Source organism: Mauremys reevesii, linkage group 16 (assembly GCF_016161935.1).
Source record: "Mauremys reevesii isolate NIE-2019 linkage group 16, ASM1616193v1, whole genome shotgun sequence".
NCBI classification, from domain to species: Eukaryota; Metazoa; Chordata; order Testudines; family Geoemydidae; genus Mauremys; species Mauremys reevesii.
The window spans coordinates 41,583,878-41,600,516 of record NC_052638.1 but is presented as its reverse complement, the minus strand read 5'-3'; the positions used below and the strand labels follow the sequence as shown (position 1 = coordinate 41,600,516).

The following is a 16,639-nucleotide window of genomic DNA, read 5'->3' as shown; positions in this document are numbered from 1 at the left end:
GATAATGCAGGTGAGCCAGTGATCAACTTTTATTAAATGACTTGTGTTCTCACTGGCAACACACCACTGTGTTGTCTCTGAGACAGGGGCTCTGCAGACCTAGTCCCTAGAGTGGATCATCAGTATTCTGTGTAATCTGAAGCAGAGACCCGCATCTGGGGCTTTCACTCTGCTGTGCATGGTCTCAGCCAGTGCCATTTCCAGTACCGGCTGAGGGCCGACTCCATCAGGAGAAGCTTCAAACGATAGTCCCACTCCCTCTTAGTCCTAGGTCTAAAGCTCCTGCAAATTCAGCACAGGTCTGTCTGATGACCTTCTCCTAGGCACTTAAGACAAGCAGCGTCGCCTCTGGGCATAGGTTTCGCACACCTCTCACATGACTTAAACCCCTGCGGCAGAGGCCTGCCCCGGTGTCTGGGGAAAACTGGGGGGGACGACCCCCCAAAGTAAGCTTAGCTAACTATAAACTACAAACTACTGTAACTATAACTCTGTGAAACTATTTACAACTAGGAAAAGGGGAACCACTAGGTAGGTACTCGTGAATGCAAGAGACTGAGCTGCTCCAACGACTGTCACTGGTCGTAAGAAGGAACTGAGCAGGCGGTGAGTCCGCAGGGACCTATAGACACTGCCATGAAGATGCCACTCCTGGGGGCTCCGCAGCCAACCTGATGGGTCCCACTAGGGGAAAACCGTGCATGCGGTGCGCACACCTACTGGAATGTGCATGAGCAATCACTCGAAGAAGAATTAATGGTTCAGAGTGGGAAAAGCAGCCACTGTTGTCTAGTCCTTCATACTACAAGGCCAAGGGATGCACAGAGCTGAAACACACCAAAATTTAAAGCTGATAAAAAGGGGGTTTTTAATTAAAAAAATGTGCCAAGTACAGTTATCGTGCAGGACTAGCTGCCACAAGATACCACAGGCTCAGCAGCAGTCATACAAAGATTTAACGTTTCTATGAAGAACAAGAAGAACATCCACTACTACAGCAGGCTGGATAAACCCGGGCTTCTGCTGCCAGACATAAGCCAACCACATTCTCCATAAGCCCACGCACTCTCCAGTTCTGAACAGCAGATGGCTTGTACCAAGGACTGGCTTCCGTAACAGGGGACCAGAGGTGGGGTGTTCTCAAGAGTGCTTCTCAATGCATTTCCAAGTCATTCTTAACTTCACCTCTCTTTGGATTCAAAGTGATTCCCTCCCAGTTCAGACAGCAGCACAGAACACACAGCGTTCTTGTGACGTTGCTCCCCATAATGCTTTATAGAAATATGCTTATGAGTGTAAATATGACATAACTGGAATATGTTTTTTGCTAGATATGCCATGTAACAGATCTTTGCAAAGGTTATGATCTACTGAATATATTCATCCTATTTGTATGCATGTATCATTTTTATATCTGAAGTTATGAGCATTGGCTCTATGCTTGTATTTAAAGTGTGTGCTGTAGGAAGCACATAAGGCAGATTTGGTCAACATAGCGTGAAGGGGTTATTCAAGTAATTGGCAGTACTTAACTAGCAACCGACTTTGAGAAGATGCCAATCCACATCTGAGCTTTCCTGGGAACGTTCAAACTAACATGTAAACAATGGCATTGGCCTGCAAAAAGCTGAATCATTCACAGACATGTGACTTGCCCAGGTGGCTACAGACTCCATCTTGTTACTGTGATTTTGCACAGGAAAACAAAGGGGGTTCTGCCCACAAGAGAAAGAATATAAAAGGCCCTGGAAATCCCTCCTGTTTGTCTTCAGCTGGCTCAAAGATAGCCTCTCCACCCCAAAGAGATGCCTGAAAGAAACTGGAACAAAGGACAGTAACCACAGCGGTGTAAGTGATTGCTGGGCCCAGACTAGGAAGGAGTCTAGTCTGTGAAAGAAGCTTATTGGAACATCTCTGAGGGGGAGATTTACCTGCATTTAGTTTCCTTCTGTATTAGGCTTTGACTTGAATGTTTTTGTTTTATTTTGCTTGGTAACTTACTTTGTTCTGTCTGTTATTACTTGGAACCACTTAAATTCTACTTTTTATATTTAATAAAATCACTTTTTGCTTACTAATTAACCCAGAGCAAGTAATTAATTCCTGGGGGAGCAAACAGCTGTGCATCTCTCTCCATCAGCGTTACAGAGGGTGAACAATTTATGAGTTTACCCTGTATAAGTTTTATACCGATTAAAATGGATTTATTTGGGGGTTTGGATCCCATGGGGAACTGGGTATCTGGGTGCTAGAGACAGGAGCACTTTCTAAGCCGTTTTCAGTTAAGTCCACAGCTTTTGGGGGACATGGTTCACACCTGGGTCTGTGTTTGTAGCAGGCAAGCGTGTCTGGTACAACCAGACAGGGCACTGAAGTCCCAAGCTGCCAGGGAAAATGGGCACAGAGCTAGTCTCAGCACATCAGGTGGCAGTCCCAAGGGGGTCTTTGTGATCCAACCCGTCACAGTTGTATCAAGGTCACACAGCCTGGACTGCTCACTGGCATCCTCCAGTTCCACACAGACAGACTTCAGCCAGTTACTAGTAGGGTTAACACCACTGCAGAGTTCTGGGAACACCATAAACTAAAGCAATTGTGCCCTCGCACTACATAGCTGCCATTTGTAATATTTTCTCTGTCCATTACATTTTCAAACAAGCCCCTTGGTGCTTTCTCTCACTCTGCCTCTCACATTTTGGAGGAGCTCCCTGGAAACATTGCAAAGATACCTCATGATCCCCCTTCAAATCTCTCCTTAAAACTCTCCTTTGCCGGCACAGCTAAAAACACTTGACAACGGTTCGGCTGCTGGGTATGCTGAGACGACACTGTCATGCTGATCAGCACTGTCTCCCTGTACTTCCCTGACTCTGTCTCCATCTGTTTCTTTTGTCTTATACTTAGGATTGTCAGCTCTTTGGGGCAAGGACCAGCTCTTCGTTCTGTGGCTGTACAGCACCTAGCACAAAGGGGTCTTGGTCCAGGACCGGGGTCCCTAGGCACTACGCTAATACAAATAATAAATAAAAGAATGCTACGTTCCTTGTTCTGGAATTCACACACTGTGCCATGCAGCAAAGATGTCTATACCCCTGGAGGTAACAGTGTAGGGTTTTTTTGCACTGGTCAGCAATGGGAGGCTGGCATCTCCCCAGCATTGCACTGAAAGGACCACGCCATTGAGGGAAAGCTAATTACTCTGGCTCTCTCTTGCTAAAGCCAGTGACAGCACCTGTCGGTTGGTGGATTAGTTACTGAATGAACAAGGATCGGAGGGGTAGCCGTGTTAGTCTGGATCTGTAAAAAGCAACAAAGAGTCCTGTGGCACCTTATAGACTAACAGACGTATTGGAGCATGAGCTTTCGTGGGTGAAGACCCACTTTGTCCGATGTATTCACCCACGAAAGCTCATGCTCCAGTACATCTGTTAGTCTATAAAGTGCCACAGGATTCTGTTGCTTTTTGAATGAACAAAGCAGCCCCAGCTCCAGCCCCCCCCCCGCAGAGCAGGGCGGATAATCCCTGACTAACCAGAGGAAATGTCTCCCCTGACGTAGCTTTGGCAGATTTAATGCGCCTGTGATGAAAACTCACTGCAATGATGTAAAACTTTCAGGAAACCTCAGAGAGGGAAGGGAAGAGCTTTTTCCCCACTTGCCCCATCCGAAATGGGGCTTGTTGATAAGCAGGGTGCAGCCACAGTGATTCAATGTGACACACACACCAGCATCAGGTTACACAGATTCTGTTCGCTTTGCTAGTACTTTCAGCCAGCTAACAGATCTCAACTTGTCTTGAACTATCTGCTGCCAGGCGCCAGAAGCAAAAATGCTACTTTATAATAAGGCTGAGACAACGAGCTGAAGCTGGTGCAAACAAGCACTCATTGGGTGGGAAGTTGGTGTGCCACACGGTCTGAGGCAGTGGCAACTGTCACAACCGCCCACAACCAAGGCCTAAGCCCTGTCCTCAGATAGATAAGCAGCCGAGCGCTGCATCTCCTGTAGAGTCCAGCACCACAGGAGATTTTTCAAGGCGAGCAGTGAGATGCGCCTGCTACCCAAGATGAGAATTCAGCCCTAACTGAGCAGAATAGTGCATACGGTTTCTCCTCCGAGTCAGCTGAGTCTGTCCCATAATTGACACCAGCTGCGTCACAGCAGGAGGGGGAAGGAGAGAAGTCGCCATTTAATTGGTCTATGCTGCATGTGGATCCACAAGATTTCCAGCTCCACCGTCTGCAAGTCAAACAAGGGAGTGTGTAGTACGGTACAGATTGAATGGCATGGTCCCTAGAAATAAACCCAGATTTCCCCAGTCACCAACTGACTGCGTTTCCCGACTGACCCTTCTGTCAGGGCTGGGCTGGCCTGGCCAGCCAATTACTGAGGAACAATTAATCAGAGTCTCCCTGCTGTAGAAATCTGGTTGATTAGATTGTCACACACACTGGGGCTTTTATGCCAGCAATATACCCTGCCTCTGCACCGGTCAGCTCTTGCCAATCTGTCATTGCTACACCACCAGGAGGGGGAGGGGATGGTTTAAATTGTTTATTCCTTTTTATAGTTTTGCATCATTGTCCTACTAGTTGTCAGTGATTTCTGGTTCTCTCATCACCTAGTGAGTGGCCAGTTGTTGGCTGGACAGGGCCACCAGGAGATGCCCAACAATACTCTGCTGGAGCTCCATGATCAGCTGAGAGGATCACAACCCTGAGCCCTAGAGCCATGGTTACTGAAGCTGCAGCAGGGAGACAGAGACAATTTATTCATAACCACTTAGAGCCGACACAGTTACAGCCATAAATTCAGGGTATAATATCCTGCTGAAGGCAATGATCAACTGATTGGACTTTTATTCTGTATTGAGCCCTCAGTTCCAGCCCAGATTGCTACAGTTTAACCTGCCATGAAAATCGTTTTCCATTGTCTTGAGAGCAAATGGGAAAGAATGATGTATCCTCTCACTCCTCTGGAGCTGTTGGGAGGTTGAGATAACCGGCTCACTGGCTGCCTCCGCGCTGTGCACGTACTACCAGTGTTCAACCACCTTCATGCTGAAGCAAGCTCTCGGTCTTGATGGGACATGTGAGTGCAGCCAGTACGGCAGCACTAAAGCACTCACTGGATGGGCAGGCCGCATACATTTCTACAGTCCTCCTTCAGTTCTGCTTTCCTGGTTTGCGCACACGCAGCACCGAAGTCCATATTTCTGTGTCCCATGCGCTTTGGGGAGCATTAGGCCATTACTGAGAGAGTTCAGATCCCTGGTCACCTGGAGAGGCACAGCCTGAGCAGGGGTAGCACAAACTTCCCAGCAGCTGCTCCCCAGACCTACTCTTACATCTCAAATCTGAACAGAAAGACCTCAGCCAGGGGCAAGAAAGATTCAGCCTTCACGGCTCTTCAGCGCTTGGCTTCTCTGCCAAGGGTGACAATTAATGTCATTTGTACTGTGGGCACTTGTGCACTGAGACCAACCACTGGCTACCAGTTGGTAACAACTTTTGCTCCCGACTAGCCAGCTCAGGGTGTTCCGTTCAGCACTGCAGCGACACCCCCCATTAAGGCAGACAGACCATGCCAAGTATTTCAAAGTTACAGGAGCAGCTGGCTGCACTGCTGGAAGGGACAGTTTGTGCCACCAGCCGCGCAAGAGTCCCACGGAGGCAACTGCAAAGCGGTTTTCACCCTGTTTAAGAAACAACGGCCCCAGTCCACACCATTTGCTTCAGATTAGCAACCACATGGGAGGAGTCAGACACCACTGTGGTGTCTAAATGGAGTTAATGGCCTTTCGCTAGGCCAAAGTACTACCTCTGAAGGGATTGTTACGACACAGGAAATGCCCTTTGCCAGGGATGTTCCTGCTATAAAAATCAACACAGAAAGAATTCATGTGCATTTATTTTTGTTGTGAGAGGTTGGGCGTAGTCTCCAGCAGCCTGTCCATTTCTATTGGATCAGTACCCTGTACATTAGCTTGGTTACATTAGATGCTTCAAATCAATATTAGGTAAAATGTTCAAAAATGTTACCGGCATTTTGATTTCATATTAAAATACAAAATTCTTCTAATGGTTAATTTTAGTTCTTGTACAGACTGGCAAACTCCACTCAGCTACAGTCATCTGATGTGATCAGACCCATGCAAGTAGCCTTCCCTCTACTCCAGAGGAGACAGAAGGGCCAGTTGTGCTGCAGGATTGTCTCCCTGGAGGAGATGGAGGAGTTCCAATTCATGGCAAAGTTGAGAAAAAAAGATTGAGATAAAAAGGTGGGTTTGAAATGCCGGATAAACTCTTTAGAGTGTTGCAATATGCACAATTTAAAGACATATAGTTTAATTTAATTTGGTCTATAAATACTCAGGCTAGTCAGCACATGCCGAAGAGTAAATGTCCCAGGGACTGTAGCGGTAAAGGAGCGTAGTCTGGAAGAGACGGCTGAGAGCCTGGCGACATCACAGCTTGCCCTCCAACCCCCAAACTCAGTAGCCCCTGTGGTGCTCTCCTTGCAGTGACACATAATGGCTGAGGCACCCATGTGCCAGTCACAACAGAGCCCTGTTCTGCCAAGGCTCAACAAGGGGCATCGCAAGGTCGATCTTCTACCCAGGACGAAGGGCTGCGATCTAATGCCAAGGAGCTGATCCCTCCTACATGGCAGGTCCCCGACAGACCGCAGAGACGGTCACCTACGAATCCCAGCCAAACAACTGAAGTCAGAGTGGAGGTTGCAGAGAACTACTGACCAGTTTAAAACATTAGAGCATAATAGTGCTAATGAGGCAAAAGTCAAGACGACCAACCATACTGAGGGCTTGTGTACGCTACAAATGGTTGACAGGTTATGCTGGCAAAGCCCCCTAGTGTAGACGCAGCACACACCCACAGAGGGAGTTTTCTGTCAGCATAACATCACCTCCCCCAACGTGTGACAGAAGCACTCGTCTGCCAGCAGAGTTGCATCTCCTCTCTGGGGGTTCTGACGGCATAGTTATGTCAGCTAGGAGGGGTGGTTTTTCCACACAGCTGCAACGACAAAACGTTGTAGTGTAGACCTGGTCTGAGAGTTCAGAAATGCCGACCATCAGAGTCAGGGAATACTCAGCTCCGATTCCACTGCAAACTTTGGCTCTGTCTAGCTTTGGGATTTAAGGTGCCTGACCTCATTTCCTGAGCGTCCTTCACGGAATTTTCAAGTATGGACCACAGGCCCCACTCCCCTTTTCCCAGACAAAGCTCTCCATAACTGGCTTGTAAACTGCAAACCCCGTCTCGTAAGAGGCTAGAGACAAGACCTTCCCCAGGGCCTTGGAGTATGTGCCAGTCACCACAACATCACACATCCTCCTGTACCTATCATCCACACAAGACCCTGCTCCCCAGCTATTTCTCCATTATTGGCCAAATACCTGATTCTGCCCCCATTCAACCTCCCAAAACTGGCCAGGCTTCTATATTAGAGATACTTGCTAGAGCCTCAGTCAAGAGACTAGGCTGAATGCAGGAAAAGCCCCAGCCTCCCCATCATGCCCTGCCAATGCCATGGGAGCCTCTGCTACTCAGGAAAGGCTGGAAGAGTGAGTGCAAGCTGTCACTGTGCAGCAAAATATCTTGCTGCTGTGATCCAAGGAATTCATGTCATGTGGCTAATAGCGGGCTCTTGCAATCAGTAAGAGGAGGATAAATAAGAGACGAGAGGGCAGAGCCAAAGCTGGGGTGGGAACCTGCACTTTCGTATTCTTAGCATTGCTGACCACCAGGCATGACATTCAGATCTCCTGACTTTCCAGTCTGGTTTGGTAACTGCAAAGCTCAGGGGATAGTTTAACGAATGGTCTATTTACACAGCCAGCCCTACATTTTGTCTGGGGATTTCATTTTTTTAAATTCAGCCTCTTGCTCCCTGTTCTCCCAGATACAGAAAAGGGCAAGGGCCACCAAGCCAAACCAGCTCCCTTGCTTTGGGGAGGAGGAGGAGAGAACTGCAAATGTGTTGTTTTTTTTAAAAGGAGAAAAATTAGCAATGAGCAGGATAAAGCATTGACACACTGCAGTGTAATTATGTGATTATCTTTAAAGAAAGGGCCCTTTGCCAGTTGCAGCTCGTGTCTATGAGCCAAGAGAATTTTCCCGCAGTTGGTGGTTTTGGAGAAGGTTTAGAATAGCAGTGTAAAGGAATCCAACCTGCAAGAGATGTAATTCTACCTCGGAAAATAAAAAGCCCTTCAAATCACCATACGGCTGAGTGGGAAGGTGAGAGTTAAACATTCTAAATGCTGCAAACCCTCTGCAGAGACCACCCAGCAAGGGGGAGTTTCTATCAGTGAAAAGACAGTGATGGACTGGTCTACACACCTCCCCCAACCACTCTTCTACCCACTGAAGGGGATTGGCTGGGAGGCAGGAAGGTAATGAAAGCAAGTCAGAATCATTCAAGAGTTGGATCAACCACTCCCAGTGAGGAGACAGGAGTCCGGGGCTGTTCTGCGAAGTAGGGGAACATGACTTATGTTCTGTGCTGAATCTGCAGAATCGCTCCACACGGAACCTCATTTGTTCAAGATTTCTGGGCATAAGGTTATAGCCCAGGACACTACATTTTAACAATAAGGGGATGGTGAAAGCACAACACCCCATTCCAGGCAAATTGAGGAGATGGGGGTGTGACATTGCACTCTATATGATTTTATAAAAATATGCTAATAAGCGAATATAATGTAACTGGGATAGGCTTCATACAAAAGGTCTCTTGTAAGGCATCATTACAAAGCTTATAATCTACTGAGTGTGATCATCCTGATTGCATAAAGGCAACACTCTTGTATCTGAAACTAGAAATATGAAATATAACTCTGAGGGCCTATTGTAATTTTGCAAAGTGCGGACCATTAATGGTGGTCTGGAATCTTGATGACTCCCATTAACCAGAGCAATTGACTGGACGGCTCTGTTTGTGGGCAGGCCTTCCTGTGAGTCAGGCTGGGAAGAATGAAGGCTTGGGGTCTTACAGTGACATGTGATCATGTCACCTGAACCGGAATCCATCTTTAACCTGGTGTTTTTCCATTGAGAAGGAGGGGGTGGGAACCCAGAGGGACAAAGGATTCCCGCCATATGCAAAAGAGACAGATAAGTGGGTGGAACAGAGAAGGGGAGAGCCATCATGAAGAATCTCCTAGCTACTACCTGAAACAAGAGCTGTACCGGGGAAAGAATTGTGCCCAGGCCTGGCAGGGGTCTAGTCTGAGGATAAAACTTATTGAAGCATCTCTGAGGGTGAGATTATCTGTATTCAGTTTGATTAGACATAAATTTGCACGTTTTATTTTATTTTGCTTGGTGACTTACTTTGTTCTGTCTGTTACTACTTGGAACCACTTAAATCCTACTTTCTGTATTTAATAAAGTCACTTTTTACTTATTAACTCAGAGTATGAATTAATACCTGGGGAGCAAACAACTCTCTCTCTATCAGTGTTCTAGAGAGTGAACAATTTATGAGTTTACCCTGCATAAGCTTTATACAGGGTAAAATGGATTTATTTGGGTTTAGACCCCATTGGGAGTTGGGCATCTGAGTGCTAAAGACAAGCACACTTCTGTGAGCTGTTTTCAGCTAAACCTGCAGCTTTGGGGCAAATAATTCAGACCCTGGGTCTTTGTTGGAGCAGACGGGAGTGTCTGGCTCAGCACGACAGGGTGCTGGAGTCCCGAGCTGGCAGGGAAAACAGGAGCAGAAGTAGTCTTGGCACGTGAGTTGGCAGCTCCCAAGGGGAGTTCTGTGATCTAACCCGTCACAGGGGGCAATGCGAATGCAAACCTCCAGCTAACCCTTCCCAGTTCCCACCCCAAAAGTGATGAACCTGTGGCTCCCACCAAAGCAGCATAGCCACGTTTGAAAGGGAAAGGTCTAGAGAAGAACACCGGTGCAGGAGAGCAGAGGCTCTCAGCCTCACTGCGGTCCATCATTCTGACACATTCCCACAGTATTCTGCAGCAATCTGTAGAAGAGACGTTTTCCCTTCACCAGGGAGAGGGTCTGAGCTACAACTCGAGTGCAGAGAACATTAGCCACAAAGCGTGAGTGGTAGTAGGGCTGCGCCCAGAACACATCACCGCCGATCAGCATTTAAAGAAGTTCCACGTCTGTGAGAACGCATGTCCCCCAGCCACCTTGCCCACACCCAGGGAATCACCGGAACATCCCTGCTGCTGCTAACCCAGGCTCAGGCCCCGCAGTGGGACAATGCTGGGAGGCCCAAGAGCATTTTAAACATGCATTGATTAGTATGGTGCTGAGCAGTTAGAGGCCATCGTGCTTACAATGACAGCAGCACCTGGCAACTCTAGGCTCTCAATGTTAGCGTCCGTGGAGCTGAAATGCCTTAGCAACCAGCAGTGCTGGCCAGGGTAGGATTTCTGCCTCAATCAGCGCATCCTAGCAGCAGCCCAAAGCAGATTCATTACTCACTTTCTGCAGCAGGCGAACACGAGGGGCACAGATGGGGAAGCATCTGGGACAGCTGATAATGTACAGCGGTAAGTGCAAGAAAAGGCTAGAACGGAATCTAGTCAATGGATACAGCTGGCTCTGCAGTGAAGTACGAGGAATACTGTCTGTTCTCTGGGGAGCCCTCACCACAGGGCTGGGCAGGGGAAGAGAGAAGCATTAGGAGGCAGGTATTATTTTCCCGTATCAGCCATGCAGGTCTCCCAAACATCCAGAGGCACCAGACTAGCACACACAGATAACTGCCCTCCCATAAGAGGATTTATTTTTGTAACAGCAAAACTTGAGGGCACACAGTCACCATCGTGCCCAGACAAGCCATGAAGCTTCAGTCCCAGGGGAGCCAGGAAGTGCTGGGCAACACCATTTCGTTTTATAACGCGTTGTTAGCCATACGGGAAGCAGGTGGGCAACTCCTGAGCTACCATTTACAGGGAAGTGAAGCAGAGGGAGAGTTTATGGTGCAGTAAATATCACACCTGGATCAAAACATACAGGAAGCTTTGTTGGGCTTCCCAGTGTTTGCTAGGCCAGGGAAAGGGGGTAGAGCTCTGAGAAGCTGGACATTATTGCTGAAAAGACTCTGCTTCTCCTCGCAAGGTTGAGACTAGTTACATCACAAGCAGCTCCAAGGCTCCAGTACCCTGAGGTGGAAGAGCAGTACAGAAGCCAGAGCTGGGTTTATGAGGCAATTGTCTCAGAGAAACTACAGGGATCACTACTTCTCCAAGGAGCAGGAGGAGATACTAAGCTCCAAGACATCCTGCTTTGGGACAGGTGCTAGTTACGATGGCATCAGCTGCAGGCCCTGCACAGCCAAAGCCTGAAATCCCGGAGAGGGAAGTTGTTTAGACCCACCCGTCAATGGGGCTCACTGATCACTCTGCACTCTACATTCAAGGGCATCTCTCTTTCCCAGGAGGACCGGGTTTTGGAGCTCCAGGTTAGCTCTTGGGCGAAGATAAGCTGTGTGGAGGCAGCACCTTGAGCCCTGGACTCCTTTCACTGTTCCAGCAGCTCTCCTCTGGGGGAGAGCTGCATCCAGCCCTCCTGATTCACACAGGGGAAGCCAAAGCGTAAGCACCTTCAGGGCAGGAGGGGGGGGATCCTGGCTCCTTTTCCTTTTGGTTTGTTTAGCTCAGCCTGTGAAGAGGCAGGACACGTTTTTAGGTATCACTTGTTACAGCAGCTGCCGGAAGAGCCTTGTCCAGCTCTATTTTATCCCGCCGCCCTGTGTGTCCCAGCATCCCCCAACACCCCCTCTACAGTGAGGCTCTGGAAGCAGCAGAGGGCAAAAGCCACCAGCATCCCAGGATTAGCAGTGTCTGCATCTTCCTGGGCTGTGACTTATGTTGCCAAACTCCTTCATCAACTTGAGGTGCAAGACAAGCAGCCGTTTAATGCGACAGCACCTCCGTTCCAAATCTTCCCTTCCATGGGGAAGCACTGGAGCTTGGAAGAGTCTAATCAACCAACTGCAGCTCACAAGTCACTAGCCCAGCTGATAACTTTTCCCTCTGATTTTGCCTGGGGTATCATACTAGTAGATACATGAAGAACCATAGAAATGTTGGGCTGGAAGGGACCTGGAGAGGTCATCTAATCCAGCCCCCAACACTGAGGCAGGACCAAGCTAAACACTTGTCCGAGATGGTCTAGGTTGCCTAAACTGTTCTTGAAAACCTCTAGTGATGGGGATTCCCCAACCTTCCTTGGAAGCCTGTTCCAGAGCTCAACTACCCTTAAGTTTTTCCTAAACTACAACCTAGGGTAGAAATCCCAGTTCTTTGTAAAACATGAAATGGGTTAACATTTCTACCAGCAGCTATTTAATTTAAAGGGACAGGCAATCTATTTCATAAAGGGAAGGAGACGGAGCCCAATCTATTGAGTGTTTCCTTAAAAGTGATCTTGTTAGTTCTCTGTCTCCATGACATGCTGAGAGCGCATTACACCAGGGCTCTGTGCTCACATCTTACCCGGGGGACTATCCTTCTCTCTGTGCAATACCTGCCACTACAGTCACAATAAGCAGAGGTGCTCAAGCTAAAATCCCATTGGTTTGTGGGTGGCGGGCAGGGCGTTCTTTACAAAGGCTTCTGGATGCTGGGCTTGCTTTCTCCCTTGTTCTGCAGGGCTGCAATTCATTAGCCCTCTGGACACACTGCCAGGCTCACTCCCCCTATAGATATTTGGGAAGGAGTGGGTTGGTGTGCCTGTTGGAGCTGAGGGTTGCATCTGGGGCTTTTACACAGCAGTGCAGTTCTGACGGTTGAGCATTCATTTGGGCATGGTAGGTAGTTATAACTATTCTAATATGCTACAGGCCTGGGTTTAGGCGGTGCGTACTGACGTCAGCAGGAGCGGGAGGTGCTCAGCGCACCTGAAAATCAAGTCACAAATTAGTAGCTTTAAGTCAGGGCAGCCAAAGTGCAGCCATCACACCAAACAGATGTTCCATCTTGATCCAAGCAGCCTGGCCACAAACAGTAAAAGAGGATGCTGCCTGCTGTCTCCTTCATTTTATGCCAGATAGACGCTGCCCTCAAATTCCCAGTGTGACCTCAGTTGGGCAAAGTCTGGGCACATCTGGTTTAAGTGACCAGTACTAACCCATCAAATTTATAGTAGAGTCACTACTGGAAAGTACAAAAATAAAACCTACTGTGAAAAGTTTGCAGATCTGGAAAAAAAATCAATAAACTAAATACTTGCAGTGAAAACTTCAACAACTTCAAAGTTTTCCACTATTTTCACTGGAACATGGACACACAAGAGGCCCCAGTAAAGCCCAGGGCCATACACAAGAGTAATGGTACACGTTGCTCTGATGCAGTATTTGGTACACTCCCTCCAAAGGAGAAACTGCTGTAGACTCACCCAGTGCCCGGGTTACCCGCATCAGCACCTCTCCCACTTTCATCCTGGTCTCTGCAGTCTGGGGTCCTCTGGTGCCTGGTGAAGTGCAGCCATACTGGGCCAGCAGGCAGGGTAGGATTTGCTCTGGGTACACATCTGACAGAAGGGCAACACCTGATGTTCAAAACAAAAAGGGGCAGATGATTCAATCTAAAATATAAGGCAGTGGATAGACCCAGGACGTCTAACCATGGAGCACCAAAGCACAGTGAACTTACAGACGAAAATCAATCTCAGGGTCTCTTCAGGGTTTACTACCTCTCTGCTCAGTGAGCTTCTCTGCCTCAGAGGGCTCTGCCCCCCGGGTCAGTTCCTCCCTGGGGCAACAGGCTCCCATTCAGCTGTAGCCCAAAACTACCCAATAAAATGCTAAGAGTATCCAGCCCCAAGGGCTAATCACTTGTGGATCTGTGAACACGGGCGGGGTGGGAAAACTGGGCATGCAGCTGCAAAATGCACCCCCCTCCTCCCCATCTCAGCTCCATCAGCGACTGAGCAGAGCTGTAAAATAACACGGTTCCCATGAACTGCTGCGGGGTAAATGGTAGTGGCACAGGTTACTGCTCCAGCCCTGTGTGTGGCGGATATAGCTGGCATCCAGGCCTCTCAACCACAGCTGCAGGGCAGCAGCAGACGCACTGGGGCACAGAACGAGAACGGAGAGAGCTCGCAGACGGAGGTTTTTACAGTGATTAGAAGCAGCAGATTTATTTGCACAAGGCAGTGTCAGTTGACAATTTGGGGGATTTTAATAATCTTTGTTCATTTTGGCATCTCTAGCACACGTCAACACGCTTGCCAAACAGTCTCCGTCTTCTAACGCTTCCAAGTCTGAGGATCACAGTATCTTGCTGTCTGTATCAACCTCAGAACCTGAAAGGTAGTTATGCTCCCGCAGGTTCTGTGCCAGCCCATCACTCCCACTGTCACCCAAGAAAAATGGCACTGACTGTCCCTTGGAGTGCAGGGCCAGCTAGTCAAGCTATGGAGCACTCACTCCTCCCCAGACCTGTCCGCAGAGAGCAGGCAGAGGTGACCAGCACTCAGCCAGACTGACAGGAGATGTTAAACATCCAAAAATTAGTTACAAAATTGAAGGGCAGGAGAAGGGGTGAAGTATCACTGGAAGCTGCCTGAGCTGGCAAACAGCAGCACAGCGGCACTTAATAGTGTTCACCTGAGCTCCGGAGACAATTCACCTTGTAGCCTAAGACAGACTCTCTCTGACCTGCCTTGCAATGGGGATTGTGGGAGAACACCAGGGAGTGTACGACCAGGAAGAGCTGTCTGACCCAACATAGTGGTCTCCTTTTTCCCCTCGCTGGTCCCTGCCTCAGATACTGTGCTTGGGGACTGACAGCATGTGTCCTACCCTGGCCTCAGTATGCCAGTCTCTGGTGAGCCAAAGTCCCGAGGCAGGTCCCCAAAATCACGAGACTGGCTTAAAACCCTAGCGACTATAAACAATGGAAGTTGGGGATTTATTTGCTATCTACTTTGAGCCTTTGGGGCATACCTGGGTTATGTTTCAGCTTTTCTCCGTAGCCGGGAGGGCTCCAAATGGAGCTGACTGTTCTGTAGGCACAGGACTGAAGGAGCTGGGGCTTCCAGAACACCACCAATATTACGGGCCAGGCCCTAGCAGCCCGAGGGTTGGCAGCACTGTCCAATACACCATTTGCCAGTCCTCAGTCCTGTCCCCACAAGCTGACAGCGCTGAATGCAATGTAGCACAGACCAGGCCATATTCAGCGTCCCGTCAGTGAACGCGATTGCTGGCGCCTGGATTCAGCCCTGGCTAGGTTCTTGCAGCATGGTGCTGGCCTGGGCATCACTGGCAACGCGAGGGTCACAAACCAAGAACAAAGGCTGGGGCTGAACACAGGAAAGGCAAGGCTCGAGGTGCGCTGTGCAACAGACAAGGCATTGGGGCAAGGTCATGGTTTCTGGCTCTCCTAGCAAAGACCAATAGGCTGGGATGAGAAAAATCAAGGCATCAGCACCAAGTGGCAACAGGAATTCAGCCTGGGTCACATCAATTCAATAAATGAACGAACCTCGTCCCCTACCCCTTTCCCTCTCCCTTTGGCTGTACTCCTGTGAGCTCTGCAAGGCAGGGCCCACGTCCCTATCTCCTCGCACACCTCTGAACCCTCATAAGAGATCTCTACCCCATTCACAGCAACAAGGGAACCCCAGCCAAGCTTCCTCTAAACACAGCCCCTTCGTACCAGATCTCGCTCACGTTCAGCTCACACAGTCTGCCTGCTATGAACCGTTTACTCTCTGGTTCGATATAACTTCCAGCAACCTACTCCTGTACACTAAGGCTTGTCTACACAGTGGGCTAATAGGCTCTACAGGGGCGGGGTGGGGTTGATTTCTAATGCACAACACTTTAGTGCACTGTAACTGGTCTGTGTAGACCCTGCTGGTGTGCTTTAATGGCGTGCTGTTTGCGTAGAATGCATTGTCCCACAAGCCCTAAGTAGTTCAATGAACTGCTCCTTACATGAGCCCATGGTTGTGGTCATCTGGCATTGCCAGTCTGTTAATAAATAGCTTTTGCAGCACTGGAAGCTAACTGTGTGACAAGGTCTCTCTTGAAGATCAGAAGGGGCTTGTGTCACGTGAGTAACTCATCTTGTACTGCTCCAGCGGACACCACAGCGGATGAGAGGAGACAGCTCACAAAATCTGTTTCTAACAGGCTGTGCATTGTGAGTATCTCAGCTCTGGAGTTGCTATCTCTCCTTCTTAGTAGAGTAGGTCCCACTCCCCTCAGTAGCCTCCAGATTACATGGAACCCATGTTAACAACCTAAAGATTCCCGGAGAAATGCATTCTGGCAGAAGACTGGAAGTTTTGAGAGTTGGCGAGGTTTAGATATGAAATGAATGTACGTCTGTGCCCCACGCAGGGAGTGCTGGAGGTACTGGAGCAGGGGAGCGGGAGGGGAAGGGACACAGTAAATGAACAGTCTTCTGGAATCCTGGTTCAAATTTGGTGTCGGGCACAAGCGCAGTGTGCCTGGAATCTCCGTGCAGACCCTGATGGAACTGCAGGTAAAGACTGGGATACTAGGGCCCAGCTGTGCATGGGGGGAAGTCAGGGCTGGGATCGTGCTGGGTGCTGCCAACTAGGATGGAGACGCACTGGCACCGCTGTGTGGGAGAGGCCCAGACTAGAAGAGCAGAGG

General features: G+C 48.9%; 1 protein-coding gene across 1 annotated transcript in view; it reads right to left on the bottom strand.

Annotated features, from left to right (window-relative positions):
* TANGO6 (transport and golgi organization 6 homolog) overlaps positions 1-16,639 on the bottom strand; it is an 84,281-nt gene that overhangs the window by 17,289 nt on the left and 50,353 nt on the right. Inside the window, exon 15 of the mRNA XM_039502853.1 lies at positions 13,402-13,554. Within this exon, the coding sequence (XP_039358787.1) occupies positions 13,402-13,554 (153 nt within the window). The remainder of the gene's footprint in view (positions 1-13,401; positions 13,555-16,639) is intronic.